At 39.3% G+C, this 26,024-nt stretch overlaps 1 protein-coding gene across 1 annotated transcript in view; it reads right to left on the bottom strand.

Moving 5' to 3' along the window:
- The window catches only part of LOC115212921 (serine-rich adhesin for platelets), a 207,775-nt gene that overhangs the window by 120,575 nt on the left and 61,176 nt on the right, over positions 1-26,024 (bottom strand). Inside the window, exons 2-3 of the mRNA XM_036503952.1 lie at positions 20,783-21,705; positions 19,184-20,554 (exon numbers count right to left, since the gene is read on the bottom strand). Coding sequence (XP_036359845.1) covers positions 19,184-20,554; positions 20,783-21,607 — 2,196 coding nt within the window. The 5' untranslated portion in view covers positions 21,608-21,705. The remainder of the gene's footprint in view (positions 1-19,183; positions 20,555-20,782; positions 21,706-26,024) is intronic.

Genomic DNA, 26,024 nt, shown 5'->3' with positions numbered 1-26,024 from the left:
GGTTGACCTGGCGCGGAGCAACGAACAGGGGCTCTTCGTGGTCGCTTGAAACTGCTAGATATAGCAACCAAACTTTCATCAAATCGTACACAATAACACCTTAAAACATTCGAGTGATCATACTGGAAACTGATACAAGGTAGTTATTCTTAGATAACCCCAAGTTTCAACAAAAGACAGGGTGGACATAACTGTGAAGATTTTGATCATAGATTATCTTCATCAAGGCTAATCTATGGCTAGACAATAAGTGTTATTGTCTTGAATTTCAGTATCTGAACTTTCGGTTTCTAAAAAGAGGCGAATATCAAGATGAAGAAATTCTAAGTGTAAAAAGTAAAGAGAATTAATGTATACATACATTATATAAGGTAGAATCCCATCTGTCGGTACCAAAACGCCTTTCACCATTATAAATCATTTGAAGAATGATACCAACATTTTACAAAGCAGCGAAACTTTTAAAGCATCGGATAGTAGACAAAATTGGAATTGATCAGTCATAATAGGAGACGTCGTAGGAGATTTGAAAAGAATACAACTATCGTGTTTGATAGAGTAATTTGGTAATAAAAAAAAATTAACTGGGAGAGAAACCAATGAATTCCAAAGTTCGTCCCTGGTGTGTCCGTCGATAAGGGTTCGTCAAAAATCAGTTGGTAGCATTTCCATGGCAATCTTTTACGTGGTTTCCTTCACAGATAAAAGAAAATTCTAAAGCTACCTCTGAACAAAAACTAGAACAGCTATCACTGTGACAGCACTAAGGTAACAGAGTCGCATAGGGACGACGGACGATGGTAAGAGTAGGTGTGAATTAAGCAGTGTGTAATAACATACATAGTTAAAATATGCCAAAACTTTCAGAGGTTTAACTTTTATCAGGAGAAGAAATTATTACAACACGCTGAGTTATTATTGAGATCACTTAATTAGATGAAGCAATTAACAGCAGAGGTTGGTGAATTAAATGAAAATAGTGTGAGAGCGAGCGCAGTATACATATACATACATGTATGTACGTATGTGGGGGCGGGGGTTCTGTGAATGCTGATTTATATATCTGACTAATCTAATAAATTACATATGTTAAGCCTTTTTTTCTTTTCTATTTCAAATATTCTTTGTATGTTTTTCTTCTCTCTTTAATTGACCGGGCGTTATTGAATTAGGTTGGGACAAATGAAATATCATTATTATTAGTTTTCCAATTGATTTTACACACATACACACATACTTTATTATAATTAAAGCTGCTAAAATATCACTAAAAACTGGTTTGGGGTTCGATCCCGCTGCGTGGAACCTTGGGCAAGTGTTTTCTACAATAGCCAACAAAAGCCTTGTGAGTGAATTTGGTGGACGGAAACTGAAAGAAGCCTGTCTGTCTGTCTGTCTGTCTGTCTGTCTGTATGTATGTATGTGTGTGTGTGTGTCTTTTTGTCTGTGTGTGTCCTCCCCACCACCGCTTGACAACCGGTGGTGGGGTGTTTACGTCCCCGTAACTTAGTGGTTCGGTAAAAGAGCCCAACAGAATAAGTACCAGGCGTTTAAAAAATAAGTACTGGGGTTGATACAATCAAGCAAAAGTTCTTCAAGGCGGTGCCTCGGCATGGCCGCATTCTGACTGCGACCATACTAGGTCACCGACTTGAAGAATTTTTGTCGAACGAATCGGCAACCCCGGTACCTATCATTATTATTATTATTATTATTATTATTGTTGTTGTTGTTGTAAAGCGTGGTACATACTCTTTTGATATCTTTTGTCGAACTGCTAAGTTCCGGAGACGTGAACACACCGCATACGACTGGCTTCTTTCGATTTGCGTCTACCAAATCCACTCGCAAGACTTTTGTTGAAGACATCTGGCGAAGGTGTTATGCAATGGGACTGAACCCGGAACCATGTGGTTAGGAAGCAAACTTACGTACATGTGTGTGGGTGTGTGTGTGTGGGGGGGTAACCAGGCGGTTGACTCACTTGGATACACGTACTTCTTTTGTTCTCTATAACTGAGTATAATATCTCTCTGTTACGCGAGTTAACGGATTGCGAGCAGCACAAATACGAGGCAATGTTGTCCCTTTTCTAGCCGAGCCGACACGAAAAAAAAATCGGGACCACAGCTTAAGAAAGATTGAATTTCGAAAATACAAGCTTGAACTTTAATGATGATTTTGTTGTTCTGATTAACTTAAATTATAAAGTAACCATGTTATTAAGTTGTGATACACAAGTGTAGTTTGTCACTATTTCCCACAAGTAACTCAATATTCACTGTACTACGGCGGCGAGCTGTCAGAAACGTTAGCACGCCGGGCGAAATGCTTAGCGGTATTTCGTCTGCCGTTTACGTTCTGAGTTCAAATTCCGCCGAGGTCAACTTTGCCTTTCATCCTTTCGAGGTCGATAAGTTCAGTACCAGTTGCGTACTGGAGTCGATCTAATCGGCTTATTCCCTTTGTCTGTTCTTGTTTGTCCTCTCTATGTTTAGCCCCTTGTGGGCAATAAAGAAATAAGAAACGTTAGCACGCCGGGCGAAATGTTCAGCGGTATTTCGTCTGCCGCTACGTTCTGAGTTCAAATTCCGCCGAGGTCGACTTTGCCTTTCATCCTTTCGAGGTCGATAAATTAAGTACCAGTTACGCACTGGGGTCGATATAGTCGACTTAATCCGTTTGTCTGTCCTTGTTTGTCCGCTCTGTGTTTAGCCCCTTGTGGGTAGTAAAGAAATAGGTATTTCGTCTGCCGCTACGTTCTGAGTTCAAATTCCGCCAAGGTTGACTTTGCCTTTCATCTTTTCGTAGTCGATAAATTAAGAACCAGTTGCGTACTGGGGTCGATCTAATCGCCTGCCCCCCCCCCAAAAAAAATTTTCGGCCCTTGCGCCTAGAGCAGAGAAGAATACTCACTGTACTGTTGCAATTATAATAACATTATTTTATTTCCAAAGGCGCAGGTAAGTAGCTTGCTTACCAACCACATAGTTCCGGTTTCAGTCCCATTGCGTGGCACCTTGGGCAAATGTCTTCTACTATAGCCTCGGGCAGAACAAAGCCTTGTGAGTGGATTTGGTAGACAGAAACTGAAAGAAGCCCGTCGTATATGTATATATATATATATATATATATATATATATGAGTGAAGCAAGGAGATACAATCTCCCCAAAACTTTTCACTGCATGTCTCGAACAGATCATCAGAGGCATCGAATGGCAAGGTGGTGTCAACATCAATGGCGAGCTCCTCACTCACCTCCGTTTCGCTGACGACATCGTACTCATCGCTGAAAACATGGATCAGCTTCAGACCATGCTGACGGAGCTCGACATCAAAAGTTCTGCAGTAGGTCTCAAGATGAACCGCATGAAAACAAAGTTCATGCGGTCAGACAACGTACCAACAGGTCGAATGGTGATCGGCAGTGATGAAATAGAGGAGGTGAGAGAATATGTCTACCTGGGACAGGAAGTAAATATGTGCCGGTATATCAAAAAGGAGATCTCACGGAGAGTAAGGGCCGGGTGGAAGGAGTTCAATGGCATAAGGGATGTGCTCAAGGGAAGGTTGGACAGGACCACCCGCGCCAACCTCATTAACAGTGCAGTTCTGCCTGCAATGTTATATGGTAGTGAAACATGGACTACCACAAAGAGAGAAGAGCAAAGACTGATAACGGCTCAAAGAGCCATGGAAAGGTCAATGCTTGGTATCTCGGAACACATTCTAGCTACGCCAGTGGACTGAGTAGAAAGCACCTCTGCGAGCGCACTTCGTACTAAATACGTGTAGTTTTAGTTTCAGTTCCGCTGCGCAGCACTTAGGCAAGTGTATTCTACCACAGACCCCGGTTAACCAATGCATTGTAAGTAGATTTGGTAGACAGAAACTGCGTGGAATCCCATCATGTATAACAAGCCACTCCCACTTCCCCCAGTCAGTGGCGGATGCAAGGGCATTGCTCTAGTTGCCCAGGCAAACACTCTTTCTAGCCGAGCCGACACCAAAATAATCGGGGCCAAGGATTTTCGGGCAGCTGTTTCATATGCATGTGGTCTGCTATAACAAAGTTAAAATACATAAAGATGTGTCCATTTGTTACGAATTGCGATTCCTGTCTTATATAGTCTTTTTTTCGAAACTTTTGGGCAACACCCCACCAAAAAAAATCCTGGATCCCCCTCTGCCAGTAGCCATATAAATTTTCCACCGACCCCAGGAGGTGGTACCGCCCACTCTGGGAAACACCTGTTTATTTCATTAAACACATTGTAGCTGTGTTAGTTAAACATGTTGAATAATTAATGAGAGAAACAACTACTTTTGATAATGTTTATTAATAACACTAAACGTTTTAAATATGCATTACGTATAATTTGTTATATCCTTTGTTGTGTGTGCTAATCACGAAATAATGAAATTGTCAACGGAGGCGAAGTGAACAGTGTCATATAAATTTAAAACATTGTGTTCGGTTACATCAGAATTAATGTCTTATGGGGAAAATTGAAGGACGAAGAATATTTTATTAAACGTGAATCTAAAGATACATAACCATGACACATGGCCACCGGCTGCTATAAGTAAAGTTACTGTGGAGAGTTAAATTTCAGGGTTTTGATAAGCCCACCAAAAGGTTCCAAAATGTCTCATGAAGTCTTTAAGCGCGAAAATTAATCTTGTCTTTTTGTCTGTCAACGCCTGTCAAAAATCTGATGTAAAAAAATGATTGATTGGGCAAATGTCAATAGGTATTACAGGAGTGGAACCAAAATAATTCTAGTCAACGTTAGCAGATATTGTAATCTAAGTGGCCAGCGGTTTCACTTTCGAACTTCAATATTCCAGGTTCGAATTCAAGGAAGGCTATCTGCTAAAATACAAAAACAACTTCTGTCTTTCATAGCCAACACAGGAACGTCTATGCAACAGCTCGACTTAATAAAAATAGCACCAGATCATATATAGTTCTAGATACATTATGTCTGAGAAAAAAGACAATATGGTCACAGACAGGCTTTCATAATAGGTCCATAAGAACTTTTAAAAGTGAAAGGCATCATTACGAACCTTTCACATTCATGTATATTTCCCCTGCGCCCTAACAGCTATACGGGCTTATTACTGCAAGTGCCGCCTCCATAAAAGCGTTTCCCGGGCGGATTGCTTCAATTCCCTACACCATAGTTATGCTAGTTATGTCTCGTTTGCGACCGAAGCTACACATCGAGAACTGAGATATGCAGTCATTAAGGAGTCACAATTGAAGAATATTGTCGTCGTTGAACTTGATGAACAACTATAAACAAACAAGGGCGTAACTTCGATATAGGTACCGAAAGTACCGGATACATTTCAAGAAAGTGTTTTTTATATATATATATTATATATATATATAATATATATATATATATATATGGGGGGTTAGGGGTGGGAGAAAAGGGTTTCTGTTATCTTCAGAAATGTAAACAAAACCACTTCCAGTACTTACGGTACCTATACCGCAGGATCGCCCAAACAAGCAAGTTAGCTGGATCAGTGCTGGCTCAGGGCTAAACAATAACAACCTTTGATTACTCACTTAAAATCTTCTGAGAGACAATTGTCTGACGCAAGTAGCACCCAGTTTTTGTTGTTTCCCAACATTTGTCAGTTTAGGGAAAATATCTCCAATGGCTTTTTCATCCATGTATTGTGTGTCAACAATGCCGTGTAATGTTTCGTTTTTCTGTTGTAATCTTTTATGTTCATATATAACATACAAACAGAGTGGCAGACTGGCCAGCTTGCCAGCTTGCCCGATGGCAAGTGGGCCCCTGCGCCATTAGAATCCATATATGACGGCCCGTGTTAGTATCTAAGGGGCCTATCCCCTCAAGTTTGAATTTTTCTTTTTAATTCACTCCTGAAAGAGTGCATTAATTATTTTAGCCTGGGTGTGTTTGTAGACAGTTGAAAGGAATACTTTTAACAAAAAGAAATTAGACGATAGCATTGTAGTTGCGGGTGGTCCCCTTGAAGTTACGGTTGGGCCCCCTTAGTTTCTTGGCAACCAAGATGGCAGAAATGTTAGCACGGCGGGCGAAATGCTCAGCGGTATTTCGTCTGCTGCTACTTTCTGAGTTCGAATTCCGCCGAGGTCGACTTTGCCTTTCATTCTTTCGGGGTCGATAAATTAAATACCAGTTATGCACTGGGGTCGATGTAATCGACTTAATCCGTTTGTCTGTCCTTGTTTGTCCTCTCTCTGTTTAGCCCCTTGTGGGTAGTAAAGAAATAGGTATTTTGTCTGCCGCTACGTTCTGTGTTCGAATTCCGCCGAGGTCGACTTTGCCGTTCATCCTTTCAGGGTCGATTAAACAAGTACCAGTTATATACCGGGGTCGATGTAATCGACTTAATCCTTTTGTCCTTGTTTGTCCCCTCTATGTTTAGCCCCCCTGTGGGCAATAAAGAAATAGATATTTTTAGACCCAGTCCGCAACTGAAAAATATGTACATCTTTGAGTACATTGTCATTTTATAAGACTTTGCTGGCAGGTTTTTAAATAAGATTATTTACATGAAAGAAAATTACCAGAGAGCTTTCATTTAATTTTTCCAAATCTTTTTGTTAAAACTGTATTGAAACCATTTGTGGGAATTTTTTTTCTTTTAGCACAGCAACTGGTCGCACACCACAAGGTTTAACGGAATCTACTGGAGCAAGCCAGCACGCTCGCAGCATTTGCACGGGTGATCGCGAGGCTAAAGCGTTGCAAAAGCCAAGTGCCCACACGGGCATTGCCTAACACCTCGATGAGGCGAGCTGCCAAGTTGACAAGAACTTCGCGGTTAATGGCCCAGTCTCCCCGAACGTCTCAAACGTCACAGGCTGGAAGAGATAGTTCACTGTCAGGTCCCGATACTTTAGGGTTTTCTTCCTTTCGGCTACGGAAGCAGTGACCTCATTAGCTGCAACATCCAGGATGTGGAAGAGAGCAAAGGAGTCACAGACAGACTGTGACGTCCCAAATGAGGCACCTACCTCTAACCCAGGGACAGAGGGTAAGACCATCTGGTCTTTTTCCATCACTTCTGGGTAGCCCCGATGGCTCCAGAATTGAGAATATATGAATCCGAGCCAGGGCCTGCTTAATGATTAAATTTTAACTCGGTGTGACGAGCGAAGCCACTAGCATTTAGGCGGCAAGACAGACCGTGAAGACCTGTGGAGTAGAGGGGCCTACCACAACGTCATCTCAGTCCCCTACAGACGTCAGCTCCACTCTCAGTGCGATGGAGATACGGAATTCATTTAGACTGAGTAGACCTCCAATGCTGGCCACAGGTAGGGCATCAATCCCCTGAAAATTTTGCACTAGCTCTAGTCTTCGTCGTTGTTGCTGTTGCCGAGCCTAAAGTAAACTCAAACTGAGCACAGCTATAACGAAAGTTATTCCAGCCGTGACTGTCGCGTTTTTTTTTAGGACTACATTATCCATTGTGTTCAGAATTTCCTTAAGTTGATCGTGTGTGACTTCAAGATTTGGCTGCTACCTCTAGCAGGTTGTAAGCCCACATAAAACCTCACTCAGACATTAGTTGTGAGAAGATGCAAGTATAATTTTTTTTATCTTTTAACCTCGTCATCTAAAATGAAGTATTTTTCTTTCAATATTTACATCTAGAAAACATTGCTTCGTCAAAATCTTCTCCATTATATAATTCCATTCATATCTAGAATGCATTTATCGGAATGTAAATCGATTCCAGCGCTTGCCTGATACTTCGATCGGTTTAATCTTTCCTTGTCACCAGATATCATATTCCTAGATCTATATGAAGCGTGTCGCTTATTGTTGAAGTTAATGCTCGGCAATATAATCTTATTAACAACTCGTCCCAGACATTTAGATATTTAATCGAACAGTTGTAGTTTTTAACGTTACATAACTGTCGTTTATTTGCTCTGTAAAGTACAAGACTAGCCAGAGATTCACACACATAGATTATCTTCGTAACCGGAGTTTTTCGGTCAATTGGCGACCGATAGCAGTGTATATATAAACGAGAGCAATTTACAAACAATTTATAGTTTGGAATGCGTACATGTTCAAATATTTTTTATTTGTGGTTTCCAGTCAATAAACGACCTTGACATTCCGTCTCTGATTTTTGTTTCTTTATTTTTTTCAACATAGAAATCAATTCCGAAACCGCGTCGAAAGCAATGACAGACGAAAACCGATGCATGTTTATCAACTTCTGGTTGTGTTACGAGGAAAGTGTTGACTGATCAGTTGTAATAACAAGTTGTGAGGTGAAAATTATCTTCTAGAATGTTGAGTAATAAACATCCAAAATATTTAAAATATATCATGTGTAATATGTTTTGTGTAAGAATCAAAAACTAATGAAACAATTGGAAGATAAGAGCAGAAAGGTTTCATATAAATGTAAGATAAGACAAAGTCTCCAAAAGGGAGACTGTTGAGGGATGAGGAATATTTTTTTAAACATGGCCAAAAGACGTAGTCTTTGGCTACAACAAGAAAAGTCCCTATAGAGAGCTGAAAATGTTCTAGAATGTTCTATAAAATCATGCATCCGAAATTTTATCTTTTCTTTTTACTTGTCAACGCTTATCAAAAACTAAATTCAAACTTGGCAGTAAAAAATGTCAGTAGGCATCATAACAGAGATCATTTCACAGAATGCAAGGCACTTGCTTTGATAACTATTTCTCCAAACTGAATTAGCCAAAACCAACTCTGATCAGCAATACCTAATATATATTTATTATATATGCCAGTGGGTTTAACTTACAAGCTCAAACATTCCCTGTTTAAATTCAAGGAAGGCTATTTACAACAAGCCATATGCGAAATCAAAAAGATGTGTTGGTTTCTATCTGATAGAACCGGAGTAAACCCTTTTCACAATCATAAACTCAAACAGATAAAACTGGTGAACAAAAGCGTCTATGAATTTAATCGTAGAGTCAGTCATAATACTTAAAAATTCTACCTAGTCGAGAAACTAATATTGAAAGCAGAATCAAAATACTTGTTGATGTGTTCGTGACAGTGGAAGCTATAAAGACATAGTGATAATAAATCCTTACTATCAGCATGTTTCTGATATTCTTGGGCACACCCAGTACCAATGCGCCAATATCACCATCATCATCATCATCATTATTTAAAGTCTGTTTCCATGCTGGTATGGGTTGGACGGTTTGGCCAGACCTGGCAAGTTGGAGAGCTGCACCAGACTCCAGTGACAGTTTTGGCATGGCTTCCGCAGTTGGATGTCCTTCCAAATGCTTACATAGTGTACTGTTTGCTTTTTACAAGCCACCAACACTAGCGTGGTTACCAATAGTTAGTTGTATTACTACTTCCTCCCTTTAATACGGCTAGCTCTCCACATTTGATCATTCCACTTCTGAACTTCTCTGCATTATGATCTAAAATGCAAGATCGTTTCTACCCTGATAACGGAGGATCGATTTATTTAATGTTGATTGTTTCAATTACAGCCGCATATTGTGATGAACTGCATCTACCAGCATTATGATGGATCTCTAAGCACCCCAAAACAGCTGTTGGACTTATAACGCCTTTCTTCCACCCTTTTGATTTTCTATGTCGTTTGTACTTTGTGTAAATTGGATCTATTAACATATATATATATATATATATATATATTCATTCCCAAATATACATTGTCCATATAAAAGTCTCCACTTCTTGCTTTCTCTCGTTTTTCATGTATACATACATACATACATACATACATACATACATACATATATATATATATATTATATATATATATATATATATATATATATAATTAAGGGTACTAACAAGCAGTACCAGCATGCTAAATATAGCAATATTTTGACTGCTATATTTAGCATATGCCAGTACTGCTTGTTAGTATCCTTAATTATTAAATGATAATTTTTTACCGTTATGGGTCTTTTACATATGCTAAGCCATTCACACATCTATCTATATATATATATATGTGTGTGTATGTATGTATGTGTGCATATATATATATACATACATACATTGGGATTCTTTCAGTTCTCGTCTGCCAAATCCACTCACAAGGGTTTGGTCAGCCCAAGGCTATAGTAGAGGACACATACCAAGGTGCCACATATGATATATATATATATATATATATGTCATGTATATATATATCATTATCATCCATATATGTTTGTGTGTGTTTATATGTTTATATATTAAATTGTGATGATGATTTTAAATAGATAGATAGATAGACACACAGATAGTCCTTATAAAATTAAATTAATAGGATACTGAGCAAACATCAATACCTTTATCATCATCATTGACATAGTCATCAGCTTAAGATTACTCAGACAAATATGCACCCACCCACCCACACACACACACACACCTTCAGCATACACCAGGTTTGTCACATCTGCGGTGGATTACAATAATGTTTGTAATAGCATTAACAGTGCTGTAGGATGATGTGGAGGTGGGGGGCATGGTTAAGTGTTGTTGCTGCTGTTGTCGTTCTTGTGACTATAGTAACAACAATTAATATATCTGCTTCTTTTGGGTTGTCCGGAAATTTCGAGCTGATTTTTAAAGGAAAGAAAAAGGTCAATAAATACTTGCCATTACATTTTTAATCAACCAAATATGAACCATTTTGTTGAACAATGCGTCTCCATCTTTCCTTTAACTTGAAAATACCCTCTCCCCAGAATTGAGGTGGCTTCATGGCAAAGAATTCATCAAGGTATCTTTTTATGTCATCCTAGGAATTGAAATTTTTTACCATTAAGACTACTCTGCAGAGACCTGAATAAGTGGAAAATCTGAAGGAGCAATATCTGGTGAATATGAAGGGTAGGGTAATACATCCCAGCCGAGCTGCAGCAATTTTTGTCTGGTTCCCAAAGCATCAAGTGCCAAAAATGAACTTTCTTATCTTCCATTTTAAAGGGTTACAGAATTAACACAGCTTATAGGAACATATACCTTCTTCCACGAAAAGATAGCTTAAACTGTGCTCTAAATGGAGGTGTAGTCAAATCCTATTTTATGGACTAAACCATGTTCTAAAATTAGTCGAAAGATAAGCTACTATAAATCGGCACAAACTTTCCGGACAACCCAATATATTAATTAACCAAACATTTTTTGAAAAAAGAATTCATGCTGTTGATGTTTAAATTGTTGTTTGAGATATAGGCATGGCTGTATTGGTAAAAAGCTTTCTTCCCAACCACATGGGAAGAAAGATGCTTGGCATCTTAGGCAAGTGTCTTCTACTATAACCCTGATCTGAGCAAAGCCTTGTGAATGGATTTGATAGTTGGAAACTGAAAGAATCCCATCGTGTCTGTATGTTTTGTGTCTGTGTTTGACTCCTACCACCACTTGACAGCCGGTGTTGGTTTGTTTACAACCTGGTAACATAGCAGTTTGGCAGAAGAGATCAAGAGAATAAGTACCTGGCATAAGGAAAAAAATAAGTTCTGGGGTCAATTTGTTCCAGTAAAATTCTTCGTGGTGGTGCCCCAGCATGGCCAGAGGCTGAACCAAGTAAAAGATAAGAGATAAAAGATTTAACTGTTAGAGTAGTGGTTAGGTACTTTGCAATTAATGTGTCAAATCCTTTTGTTCTAAGTTCAATTTCTGCCACAATTAACTTCATTTTATTTATTTATTTATTTATTTTTTGTCATTGCATGATCAATAATATAAACTACCACACAAATACTTGCTCCATTCAGTTTCCCATTTTCTCTCCTTGACTTTGTAATATTTGTACCAAGCTAAAGGCGGGGGAGCTGGCAGAAACATTAGCAGGCTGGTTGAAATGCTTAGTAGTATTTCATCTGTCTTTTATGTTCTGAGTTCAAATTCTGCCACGGTCAACTTTGCCTTTCATCCTTTTGGGGTCAATAAATTAAGTTCCAGTTGCGTACTGGGGTCGGTTTAATCGATAGGCTCCCTCCCCAAAAATTTCAGGCCTTGTACCTAGAGTAGAAAAAATATTTGTACCAAGCTTTTTGTTCTGAGTTCAAATCCTGGCTAAGTCAATTTTATCTTCTATTCTTCCTGGGTAGATAACCAAATACCACTTAAGCACCAGTACTGACTCCATTCGTCCTTTCTTCTCTCTTTCTCTCTCTTTTTCAGATTGGTAGCACTATGAAATATCATTGAGGTCCACTTACAATGTTTATTTTCTTCAGAAATGGAAAAGGGCTGAGCTAAAGCAGGGGTTCCTAAACTGCAATAAAATCTATTCCCACTGGGTAAATTTTCCTACATTCGAGTAAATCAGCCTGACTCTAGATTAGTACATATATTTCATCAATATTTAACATCAACGTTTTTCATATGCTTGCATGTGTCAGATGGAATTTGTTGAGGCAGATTTTCTGCAGCCAGATGCTCTTCCTGTCACCAACCTTCCTGCTTCCAAGGGAGATAATATTTTCCCACAGCTCAACATGTCTTGTTTTCACGGAAGATTAGAAATGAACAACCTTCATATGATATCTAGACATGGATACACACACACAAACACATGCACATATATATATATATATATATATATATATATTCTTTTACTTGTTTCAATTATTTGACCGTGGCCATGATGGAGCACCACCTTTTGATTCTAAACCTAGCTTCCACACCCTAAATTTCTTTTCTAGAATGTGTATATATATATATATATATATATATATATATATATATACACACATTCTAGTAATGGTAAGAAAACAAAAGAATGAATGAGACCTTGATATTATGTAAATAAAGGAATTTATCTGTAATATAATATGTGACAATTATTCGGTTGCCATAATAAGACTCCGAGTTTCGGATGTTGGGGAGAAAAACTGCTCCGGTATTTTGTCAGTTATCGAGGCAATCAAAAAAGAGCATTTAATCAGATGTGGTGTGCAAGAGAGACGTTTGCACTGGTATGGTCATGTACTACGGATGGATGAGGAGAGATGTGTGAAGAAGTGCCACTCCCAAACAGTAGAAGGAATCCAAGGGCATGGTAGACCTAGGAAGACATGGGATGAGGTGGTCAAGCATGACCTTCGAACACTGGGCCTCACAGAGGCAATGACGAAAGACCAAGATCTCTGGAGATATGCTGTGACTGCAAAGACCCGACAAATAACTTGAGTTCATGGTTGTTTCCTGCACCAGATTCGCATAGCAGCCCCAGCCCATCCAAAGTGTCTTGGATTGCAGAACGACCTGCTGTGCTTACCTTGGATTGTAGGGTGACCTGCTGTGCTTGAGGAGACCTATTGAGTCAAGTACATCAACATCAAAATAAATATCAAATGGAAATTGTAGTTGTGACACCTGTGCTGGTGGCATGTAAAAAGCACTATCCAAACGTGGCCAATGCCAGTGCTGCCTTGACTTGCTTCCGTGCCGGTGGCACGTAAAAAGCACCAACCAATCGTGGCCGCTGCCAGCTTCCCCTGGCACGTAAAAATCACCCACTACATTCACAGTGTGGTTGGCGTTAGGAAGGGCATCCAGCTGTAGAAACACTGCCAGATCAAACTGGAGCCTGGTGCAGCCTCCTGGCTTCCCAGACCCCAGTTGAACTGTCCAACCCGTGCTAGCACAGAAAACGGACGTTAAGCGATGATGATGATGCATATGCTTGTCGTAAAATCTCAAGAAGAGATCAGAGTAGTAACTATAATAACAAGTAAAGACAATCACCACATCAAAATGGCTGCTCCATGTTACTACTAATTTAACCCCAGGCAGATTGTCTCCCAGCTGGTTATCAGTGCTATGCTGCGCCTTTTATATACAATACATATTGTTAGCAGGGGGAGCAAACCCCTACCATCTTCTAACAGACACCAGGATTGTGAGACTGACTCAGTTTCAAGCTGCTTGGCTCATCCTCAGTCACAAACACCCTGTCACCAGAGCAATAGCCAAGGTCTGCTCTCCAGCCAGCGATATATTGTAAACAAAGTGACCACCGGTCACTGATTTGCAGGCTTCATTCAGTTTCTGTCTATTAACTCTACTTGCAAGGCTTTTGTCAGTCCAGAACGACAACAGAAGACATTTGTTCAAAATGCCACGCAGTGGGACTGAACCCCACACCACATGATTAGGAAGCAAACTTCTTAACCACACATCCACACCTACACATTTATTTTATCGCTTATAATTTCTAAAGTTGAGAAAAAAAATTTCACATTGGCCTATTTTGTAAAAAAGATATTCTATTCCTACCAACAAGAATATAATGACTTGTGTTGTATATTTAATTAGTGTTGGTAATTGGGTTATCTAATTAAGATTATTATTATTTGGGTAGTCTAATTAAGGAAGGGTGTCTTCATTTTTTGTTGATAAGTGAAATAACATCATTGCGTTGTAATTATAATTTTTGTTATCAAAACTTAAAATAGTAATATTTAAAACAATGACATAGATTTCCCTACATCTGATCTGTTGGCATGGCAACAAGCTGGCAGAATCATTACCATACCAGAAAGAGTGCTTAGCGGTATTTCTTCAGGTTATGAATTCAAATGCAGTCCAGGTCAACTCTGCCTTTCGTCCATTTGGGCGTGATGAAATAAGTACCAATTGAGCATTTGCATTGATGTAATTAACTTTGCTCCTCCCCTCAAAAACTTGTGCCATAATTCCAAGAAATTATTATTATTATTATTATTATTATTATTATTACTGAGTGAGAGAGCAGGGCATGCCATCAAAGTGACACTGGGGTAAAATATACAAAGCCCAGTATACCCATCATGACTACCCATCCGATAAAGGTACACCAGACACATACATCACAACCATATGTGCATGACATGGTGACCTCATATCAACATAAACAGCGCATGACCTCGCAGGTGGGACTTTTTACATCCAGCTGTAGAAATCATGCCAAAACTAACCTTGCCTGTGCTAGTGCCAGATAAAAAGCACCAAGTCCACTCTGTGAAGTGGTTGGTGTTAGGAAGGCCATCCAGCCGTAAAATTCTTGACAAAACAGACACAGTAGCTTAGGGTAGATTTTCTCCCTGACTGGTTCCTGTCAACCATCCTATCCATGCATGCATGGAAAATGGACGTTAAACGACGATGATGATGATGATGATGAAAACAGTCCATCAAGAATTACATCATCCAGTGTGTCCCCTCTGTTTTAAATCCTTAGCTTGTCCTGTGTCACGTGTGATATTCAGAACATATTTCCTCAGAATTCATGCCTCATATATGGTACGCATTCTTAATTTTTGTCAACCACCAGAGTAACTTAGAGACTTAGCACATGAAACACAGAGTAACTAAAAGCCTGAAAGCAAGCAAAGACGTTCAGGAAAAACTTATTAAAATGCTTTGGACAAGCAAAAGGTTAAAATGGTATAATTTGAGGGAGATTTGACTGCAATTTCTATAACTACACAAAAGTCTATCAGATTTTGGTGTGTTTGTAGTTGCTATGTTTGAGGACAGACCTATCAGATCCATTCAACATATGATCATTCCATATGGTTATAGACCCAAAACTGCATAATCCGATGTTTCATGCCCTGTGGCTTAGTGGTGAGGGTGATTGTAAGATTGTGGTTTCAACTCCTGAACCACACAGTGTAATGTGTTCTTGAGCAAAACATTTCTTTCCACATTACTCCAGTCTGCTCAGCTGGCAAAAGCGAGTAATCCTGCGATGAAGCGGCATCCCATCCAGGGGGAATATAGACACCACAGAAATCAGGAAACTATGACACACGTGGCTTGAGAAGGAGCTTTATCTATTATCCTAATTTTTAACCCTTTCATTACTATATTTTTGTCGAAAAAACACTGCTTTTGTTTTGATTAAATTTTAAAATAAAAAAAAAATAAACAAACTTTGTCATTATTAAGTTTTGTGTTTGGAGCATAAATTAATAGGAAATTTCAATGGTAGATTCTAACATAAATCACATCAACAAGAAGTTTGCATCATAGAATTCAAGGCAGTCTCAAACAGATTGGAATCAAAAGGATTAATCCTTTTCTTACCATACCTCTACAGAAATACACATTTTGAAAATAATGAAGAATTTAATAAAATAGTTGTCATGATTAAGCAAATGTTTTGAAAAGTTTTAATTTAGATCACTTGAAACCCCCCCCCCCCCCCACAAAATTTCCATTGAAATACCCTGTCCTTGTTTCAGTTGATTTTTAGAATAATGAAGAATTTAATAAAATCAATTATTATTAAGTTGGTGTTTGGAATATAAATTACAAGAACTTTTGATGGAAGCTTTTAATTTGGATCACTTAAAAACAGGTATCAAAAGGGCTAACCCATTAGTTATTATAAAGAATAGAATGTTTTGAATGACACAGCAATGCACTATAATACAAACAATGGACTATAAAAATTGTTGTAATTTAATCATGCATAGTCTGATATGATATTTCATAATAAAAAGTTGTGTGGTAAGTAATTTGCTTACCAACAACATGGTTCTGGGTTCAGTCCCTCTGTGTGGCACCTTGGGCAAATGTCTTCTACTATAGTCTCAGGCTGACCAAAGCCCTGTGAGTGGATTTGGTAGACAGAAACTGAAAGAAGCCCATCATATATATGTATATATATGTATGTATATGAGTGTATATGTTTGTGTTTGTCACCCCAACATCGCTTGACAACCGATGGTGGTGTGTTTACATCCCCGTAACTTAGCGGTTCGGCAAAAGAGATTGATAGAATAAGTACTAGGCTTACAAAGAATAAGTCCTGGGGTCGATTTACTTGACTAAAGGCGGTGCTCCAGCATGGCCATAGTCAAATGACTGAAACAAGTAAAAGAGTATCCCTAGAAATTGATGGAGTCGCTGCTATAATCGGATGCAAAACAAACTTTCTAAGATGGTGCTTAAAAAAACAACATAATTCCCAACACCATCAGGAACCAGGATTAGTTATTATATCTCTGTTGAGATACACAGCCTTCATTTCGGTCATATTTGAAAAATAACAAAGAATTCAAATCAGACCATGTTAACACCAAAACTTATTTACATCAAAAAGGTGCTTTTTTTCTATGAAAATCCCTATTTTTTACGATTTTCTGACTGCTGTGTCACCATTTTTCGGTGTATTTCAACCAGAAAAATGTTCACTTAAAGACTATAACAAGCTACATAGTGCAATATTTTTACTTTTCAAAAATTTCAATTCTAAAGGGTCGAAACAAACCCGAGCAATGCCAGGCGATACTGCTAGTATATATACACATATATATATACATGTATGTATGTATATATATATATATATATATATGTTAATAAAATAGAACATATGCATATATATAAACATATATGTACGTACCTACCTCTACATGTACATATACACGCATATATGTGTACAGGACACCAAAAAGACGTCGAACACATAGAGAGACGAAACACATAGACACAAACCAAGGAACAAGACAAGCAAAAAAAAAGAGAGATACAGGACAATAAGCACAACGAAAAATCCCCTTCTTCAGTCGCTAAGGTTTCATCTACTAAACGTTTCGAAGGATAAAAGCGAGACGTATACTTCGAAGAAAACTTCCTTCCCGCGAAAAGCAAATCAATTAAAATTCTGAGATCTTTTCGCAGAGGGGTAAAAAAAAGCAAGACGGTAACGACAGTACAAACATATAAACAGTAAAAAATATATATATAAACAGTGGAAAAATAAATATATAACAGTGAGAGACAGGACAAGGAGAACAAGATAAGAAGGGCTGTTAACGCCAGACGAAAAAAGTATTGCAAACGCTGGATTATCGTGGACGACGAGAGAGAGAAAATATGTCGACCAGTAGCCTTACAAGGCGGGCGAGAAAAGACAGGATAGCAGTTACGACGGAAGTATCGTCGCAGATGGACGACGGGAATGGGGGAGATATATATATATATACACACACACACACACATATATATACACACACATATATACATGTATGGAAAAAAACACAAAAGAGAAAATGCTAAAATAATTTTATAAAAAACATTTCAGTACCAGTTTCGGTCATTGAGACTTTTTCAACTGTAAGTATGGAAAACAATTAAATTTGGGAAAAATTAAATAAAAAGTATTTTAAAAGAATGTTTGCATAGTATTCAAATACAAGGGGCATTTTCCTTGTTTCTGCCTGCTTCTGTCTCTCTTGTTTACTCTTGTTGGTAACATATGGTAGAATTATAAACAGGTGCAGGAGTGGCTATGTTGTAAGTAGCTTTTTTACCAACCACATGGTTCCGGGTTCAGTGCCACTGCGTGGCACCTTGAGCAAGCATCTTCTACTATAGCCTCGGGCCGACCAAAGCCTTGTGAGTGGATTTGGTAGACGGAAACTGAAAGAAGCCCATCGTATATATGTATATGTATATATATATATATATATATATATATATATGTGTGTCTGTGTTTGATCCCCTAACATTGCTTGACAACCGACGCTGGTGTATTTATGTCCCAGTTACTTAGTGGTTCGGCAAAAGAGACCGATAGAATAAGTACTGGGCTTACAAAAGAATAAGTCCTGGGGTCGAGTTGCTCGATTAAAGGCGGTGCTCCAGCATGGCCGCAGTCAAATGACTGAAGCAAGTAAAAGAGGGCAAATTTTAGCCTTTTCTCATAGACTGAAAATAATGATGAACAACCTTAATCGATCTTCAAACCTTACAGGGTTCTCATCAGAGGCATCTACATCATTCTGTCAGTCTTCAGAGAAACAAGCAGCCAAACTGTTTATATACTCAACAAATGCATTAGTTACTCTATGAAGGAGTCCCTAATTTGCATACTGAAAGTGTTTAACACTCTATAAATACCAGTGGCCTGTCAGCAGGGATCTTAGTTCACACAGTATCAAGGTATGATATTATATATATATATATATATATATATATATATATGACAGGCTTCTTTCAGTTTCTGTCGACCAAATCCACTCACAAGGATTTGGTCAGCCCAAGGCTATAGCAGAAGACATTTGACCCGGAACCATGTGGTTGGAAGCAAGCTTCTTACCACACAACCAAACCTCTGCCTAGAGAAGATAAAAAAAACAAAAACAAAAAGAAAATTTTAAAAAAATGTTTTCTGGCTTACCTGTTTCATGATGCCATATATATCTGAACTACTTTTGCTGAGTTCCAAGTTGAAATCAACCTTCTTCTGGCTCAAGGTCAAAATCTCAGAGACTGTATCCTTCTCCTCATTGTGGTCATTTGACTGACTAAAGTCAGTTTGGTCAAGATCTGAATTGGGACTTACAAGTGGTTCTATTCCTGTATCCAGTCCTGAATCACTTGGAGGTTCTATACTACTTTTGGTTTCTTTGGAGTCAGATTCACAATTGGTAAGAGCTGATTCCAGGCATTGTTGTGGTATCTCGTTGTTGTTTTTGCTACTGTTAACTTTAGTGACAACCTCTCCTGAAATCTCAGGAATGGTGGAGGCAACTTCCTGGGACTTATTTGGCTCTGGAGCCGGAGCAGTATTTTGATCTGTCTGTAGTTCTGAATTTGTAAGGCCAAGGTGAGGTTTCAACGCCAGAGGCGGAAGGCCGGATGTTGGTGCAGTTACTCTCAGTGGTCTGGTTAGTGAAGATGAAGACGAGGAAGAAGACAAAAGTGAAGACAAAGGAGAAACAGCAGAGGAGGAACTATCCGATGTTGAAGTTGAAGTGGGGTTGGTGGCAGTGATGCTGGTGGTGGCAGTGGTGGTGGTCGTTGTTGTTGTCTTCGCTGAAAGTTTGGACGGTGAAGCTGGCAATGGGTGTGAAGCTTGAGCCAAAGACAGTGGTCTTTTAAGTGGTTGGAAGACAGGAGAAGATCCAGAAACTGCTGATGATGATGATGTTGATGATGGAGAAAACGAGCTCTGGGGTCGCTTAAACTTACTAGATACTTCTGCAGCGACTGCTGCTGCTGATGCTTTTGATGTTGTTGTTGTTAGTCGTGTTGATCTTCGGACAACAGGACGATCAGCTTCAGCTTCAGTTGAAGCAGTAGAAGTAAGAGCTTTAACAGTGGTAGTAGTAGTAGCAGTACCAGTAGTAGTAGTAGTTGTAGTAGCTGCAGCAGTCTGTGAAGGTTGTGTTAATTTTTCATCAACACTGCCGGCAGCAGCAGTAGCAGCAACTAAAGGTGCGTTGCTGTCAGTGCATGATGCAGAAGTCTTAGGATTATCCTCAGCTGCACACGGCTCACTCAAGCCGCTTAACCTGTTGGTTTTATCCTCCCCAACACCTCTTCCCTCCTGCTTCACCTCCTTCACTTTCTCTTTGCCTTCCTTCTCACCTTTATCCCTCCTCTCACTCTTACCCTCACCCTTCTGAGACTTCTCCTTTCTGTTGCTCACACCATCATCATTACTCTCTCTTCTCGCCTTACTCCTACTATCATCATAACTATCCTTCCTCTTCCCCACCTCTGGGATGTCCTCCTTCTCTTCTTTCTCTTTATCTATTCTTCCTACCCTCTCCTTCTTTTCCTTCTCTTTATCTATTTTTCCTACCTTCTCCTCTTCCTTCTCTTTATTTGTTTTTCCTACCCTCTCCTTCTTTTCCTTCTCTTTATCTATTTTTCCTACCTTCTCCTCTTCCTTCTCTTTATTTGTTTTTCCTACCCTCTCCTTCTCTTCCTTCTCTTTATCTATTTTTCTTACCCTCTCCTTTTCTTCCTTCTCTTTATCTATTTTTCCTACCCTCTCCTTCTCTTTATCTATTTTTCCTATCCTCTCCTTCTCCTCTTCCTTAGTTCCACTCCTTGTCTGAGGAACTTGTTTAAGACATTCACCTGTAGACGACCGAGAACGAGGACTGGGGGAAGTTACATTGTTTTTGTTGCTGTTGTCTTTGTTGATATCATGGTTATCCCCTTCATGGTGGCCAGGTCGACAATGAAGGGGATCATGCAGTGTGTCCTGATCCTTATTTTTTTCATCTTTCTTGTCGTCTCCACCATGCTGCCCTTGGTTACCACCGTCGTCATCACCACCACCACCACCACCACCACAACCACGATCAGCTTTGCCTTTGTCATCTTCAATCTTCTTATCATTGTCATGGTACTTTAGAGAACTGATCATTGACCGAGACCTTTGTTGTCGTTGGAGCACTTCATTATGTTTCTCTTGTTCTTGTTGCTGTAGCATAGACTTCACATCCTTTAAGCCACTTCCCCGTCTTCTAAAAACCCTCTCTAATTCTGACTCTTTGGAAGCGTCAGCCTCTTTCTCTAAACCCAATTTTCCTCCCAAACCCTGTATTCCACTCTCATCCGCTACAGTCCATCTTCTTGAGTCCTTCATCGCACCACCTCCAGTACGCAATACAGCCTCTTCTTTTCCTGCTCCCCTGACATTACCTCCTCCTCTCTCTGTGAGCATTGTCTTTGCTTTCTTCACCTCCTCCTTTTCCTCCTCTGTCAAGGTAACAGGTAAGTCTTTCTTCTTTGTCCGTCGTTTTTCTTTCCAATTTTCCAGATAGTTGTCGTTATCAATTGGGAGGCTTTCGTTGTCCCCCAGCATCTTTTCCGCAGATAGGAAAAAAAAAAGGTTGTTAAAAAAAAAATAATTGCCAAGCCAATTATTGAGATTATCGTTAATCTGCAGTAATCCAGTTCATCCTGCAAAGATAAAAGAAAAAAAGAAATAAGTAAAACAGATAACTAGACAAAGAGAAAATGAGTGAGAAGGAAAGCAAGATAGAAAGAGACAGGGAGAGAGATGAAGAGAGGGGGAGAAGGAGTGAGGGGAGAAGAAAAGAGAGAGGACGAGAAGGAGAGAGATGAAGAGAGGGGGAGAAGGAGAGAGGGGAAGAGAGATGAAGAGACAGAGAGGGAGAAGATGAGAGGAGAAAGATGAAGAGATAGAGGGGGAAAAGAAAGGAGAGATGAAGAGAGAGAGAGAAAGAAGGAGAGATGAAGAGAGAGAGAGAAAGAAGGAGAGATGAAGAGAGAGGGAGAGAAGAAAGGAGAGAGGAGGAGAAAGGAGAGAGATGAAGAAAGAGACAGAGGGAGAAAGAAAGGAGAGGGAGAGAGATGAAGAGAGAGAGTGGGAGAAGAAAGGAGAGAGAGAGATGAAGAGGGAGAGAGGGTGAGAAGAGAGGAGGAGAGAGATGAAGAGAGAGAGTGAGGAAGAAGAGAGAGGGAGGGAGAAGAAAGAGAGAAGAAAGGGAGATGAAGAGAGAGATGGAGAAGAAAGAGAGAGAGAGAGAGTTTTTTTAAAAATCTACAGAATGGGCATAGTGAATGACAAGAGAGTATGAGGTAAACGTGTGTGTGTGCGTGTGTGTGTGTGTGTGTGGAGAGAGGAAAGTAGATGATGAGGAGGTGGAAGAAGTGGAGAAACAGAATTAATGATATAACACTAACAATGTAAATATAAGATGGAAAGACATGGAAGACAAAAGAAACAAAAAGGAACAAACGTAAAAGATGATGACAGCCACGATGGTAATGATGATGACGACAATGGTGGCGATGATGATGATCATAATGACAGTGATGATCATGACATAGAATAACCCAAACACGAAATTACCAAAAAATAGGGGGAAAAAATGGTTAAATTCACAAAATGAGTATCATAATAATGATATTGTTCTTAGCTACAAAAAGTTAACAAAAAACTGATTTTGTGTCACATTCTCAAAGGCACAAATTTTGTGGGAATGGGTATAAAAGATCATAACTCTATGGTTTCTCTAGAGAGGGACATCTACAGTCAACTTCAGTAGGAATTGAACACAAAGTACGAAGATATGTGAGTTAAATACAGTTTTATTTCTGATTTTCTGTGCCTGAAACAAAACCCAATCTATCCATCCATCATATTGAATCCAGGTTTTGTCCCCATTAACAAGGGTGGCCAGTTCGATCTCAATGCCATAGCGACCACCCTTACACCATCTCACCATCTTGCCTGGCTTTGGGCGTCCTCTCTCTCAAGCTAACCCTCCCCATCTCCTCCTCCACATTTTCCTTGGTCTACCTGGCTTTCACACTCTGTTTACCTCAAACGCAATCACCCTCTTCAGAACATGCTCCTCATCCCACCTCAACACATGCCCACACCACCTCACTCCATTCACCCTTGCCAGTCATTCTACCTATTCGTCCAACCCCAGCATCCCCATCAAATCCTTAGTCCTCTTCTTATCAAACAGCCTCATGCCACACATTTTTCTCACCGTTGCTCTCTCAGTCCTTCTCAAAATTGCCATCTCTCTCTCTCTCAAACACCAGGTCTCACTCCCATATAGCATTGCAGATCTCACACAACTCCTATAGAACCTTTCTTTCATCTTCAATGAGAACCTTTTCCCATATAACAACGCTCCACATTCCCTAACTTCACCCAGCCAAGTCTCACTCTTGCTGTCACAGCTGCTTCACATCCACCACTTACATCCACCTTATCTCCCAAATAACAAAACCCTCTCACCGTCTCCACCTTGTCACATTAATGATAATTCTTTCTACTATAAGCATGAGGCCTGAGATTTGTGGGGAGGGGACTAGTCAATTACATCAACCCCAGTACTCCACTGGTACTTAATTTACTAATCCTGAAAGGATAAAAGGCAAAGTCAACCTTGGTGGAATTTGAAATCAGAAAGTAAGGACAGACAAAATACCATGAAGCATTTCGCCCAGCATGCTAACAATTCTGCCAGCTCACTGCCTTTACATAATAATAATAATAATAAATAATGATAATAATAATAATAATAATAATAATAATAAAGATCCTGAAATAGAAACTGGCAAAATGTGGAACCTCAAAACTAAAATAATACCTGTTGTCATAGGTGCCCTAGGAATGGTAGCAAAAGGGGCTGATTGTTACCTACCTCAAATACCAGGAAACCACCACCACCCCGCCAAATGGTAGAAATTCAAAAGATAGTGCTCATGGGAACCCTAACCCATATCCTACATAAAATACTTTCTATGTAATCTCAAATTTTAAAACAAACTCATAATTTTCTGATGTTTTCTTAAACATTCTCTAGAACAATACTATGTACAAAACCAATTATATGACACCCTAGGCATAACACCAACATGAACTTCTAACTTGTTGTCTCTTGAGGTCTCTGGGTGAGATTTGGAGCCAACTTGTATAAATACAAACCAAATGTCAAACATAAAATAATAATAATAATAATAATAATCCTTCTACTATAGCCACAAGGCCTGAAATTTTGGGGGAGGGAGCAGTCGATTAAATCGACCCCAGTATGCAACTGGTACTAAATATATTGACCCCCGAAAGGATGAAAGGCAAAGTTGACGACTTTAGCAGAATTTGAACTCAGAACGTAAAGACAGATGAAATACCAGTAAGCATTTCGCCCAGTGTGCTAACGATTCTGCCAGCTCGCTGCCTTACCTTAAATGATAATAATAATAACTCTTTCTAATTTTGAGCTCAAGGCCAGCAATTTTAGAGATGGGGTACTTGATTACATTGACTCCAAACCTCAACTGGTACTTATTCTATCAAACCTAAAAAGAGTCACAGACAAAATCAACCCCAACAGAATTTGATCTCAGAACGTAAAGAATCAAAAGGAATACAATTAAACATTTTGTCTGATACAGCATCGATTCTGCCAGCTTACAACCATTTGAATAAGACCCCTGGCAGAGACTGAAACCTCTTATAATAATAATGATGATAATAATAATAATAATAATAATAATAATAATAATAATAATAATAATAATAATTAGGTGAGCATTAATAAGCGATAGAGGTTGAGGGACACACAGCAGATTGATAAATAGTGAGGGTTAGGGTGGGAGGTGATGTAAAGTGGACATATGTCTGTGTGTCACTTTGATTAGCTCTCAAGTATATGCAGGTAAATTCCTGCAAATAACTTTTAGACAGAGGTGGATTCATGTATATACCTGCCTGGATTAATTTAATTAAGGTTCAGTCTTTGAAGGAGATAAACAAGAGGTATAAATATTTAAAATCAACTTATACTCATAACATTTCTCTGTAAAAAGGATTTTTAAGCTGTACACAAGACCACATACGTTTCAAGAAATATAAAAAGTTAATTGAATCAAACCTTGGTGGTATGACTGGTACTTATTTTATCAACCCCAGGAAAGATCATCATCATTTAACATTCGTTTTCCATCATAATCATTTAACATCCAGTTTGACAGAAGCTGGCAAGCTGGAGAGTTGCACCAGGCTCCAGTTTTCTGTTGTGACATGGTTTCTATGCCTGGATGCCCTTCCTAATGCCAACCACTTTACAGAGTGTGTTGGGTGCATTTTACGTGGGACCAACACCAGTGCTTTACATGTGGGATCAGCATGAGTGCTTTTTATATGACACCAGCATGGGTGATTTCTACATGACACTAGCACAGATACCTTTACATGGCACCAGCACAAGTGCTTTTTATGTGAGACCAGCACAGGTGCTTTTTATATGGCACCAGCACAGGTATTCTTTATGTAGCACCAGCACAATGCTTTTTATGTGGCACCAGCACAGGTGCCGTTTACATGGAACCAGCACAGGTACTTTTTATGTGGCACCAGCACAGGTGCTTTTTATGTGGCACAAGCACAGTGCTTTTTACATGGCACAAGCACAGAGCTTTTTATGTGGAACCAGTGCAGGTGCTTTTTATGTGGCACCAATACAGGTGCTTTTTACGTGGAACCAGCACAGGTACATTTTATGTGGCACCAGCACAGGTACTTTTTACGTGGCACAAGCACAGTGCTTTTTATGTGGCACCAGCTCAGGTACTTTTTACATGGCACCAGCACAGGTGCTTTATATGTGGTACCAGTACAGGTGCTTTTTATGTGGCACCAGGTGCTTTTTATGTAGTACCAGGTGCTTTTTATGTGGTGCATGGACACACGAACATACACACACACATACATACACATACATACACACACA

This window comes from Octopus sinensis, linkage group LG6 (genome assembly GCF_006345805.1).
Source record: "Octopus sinensis linkage group LG6, ASM634580v1, whole genome shotgun sequence".
NCBI classification, from domain to species: domain Eukaryota; kingdom Metazoa; phylum Mollusca; class Cephalopoda; order Octopoda; family Octopodidae; genus Octopus; species Octopus sinensis.
Note: the sequence above shows the minus strand (reverse complement) of the source record. Positions and strands in the feature narration are given on the sequence as shown.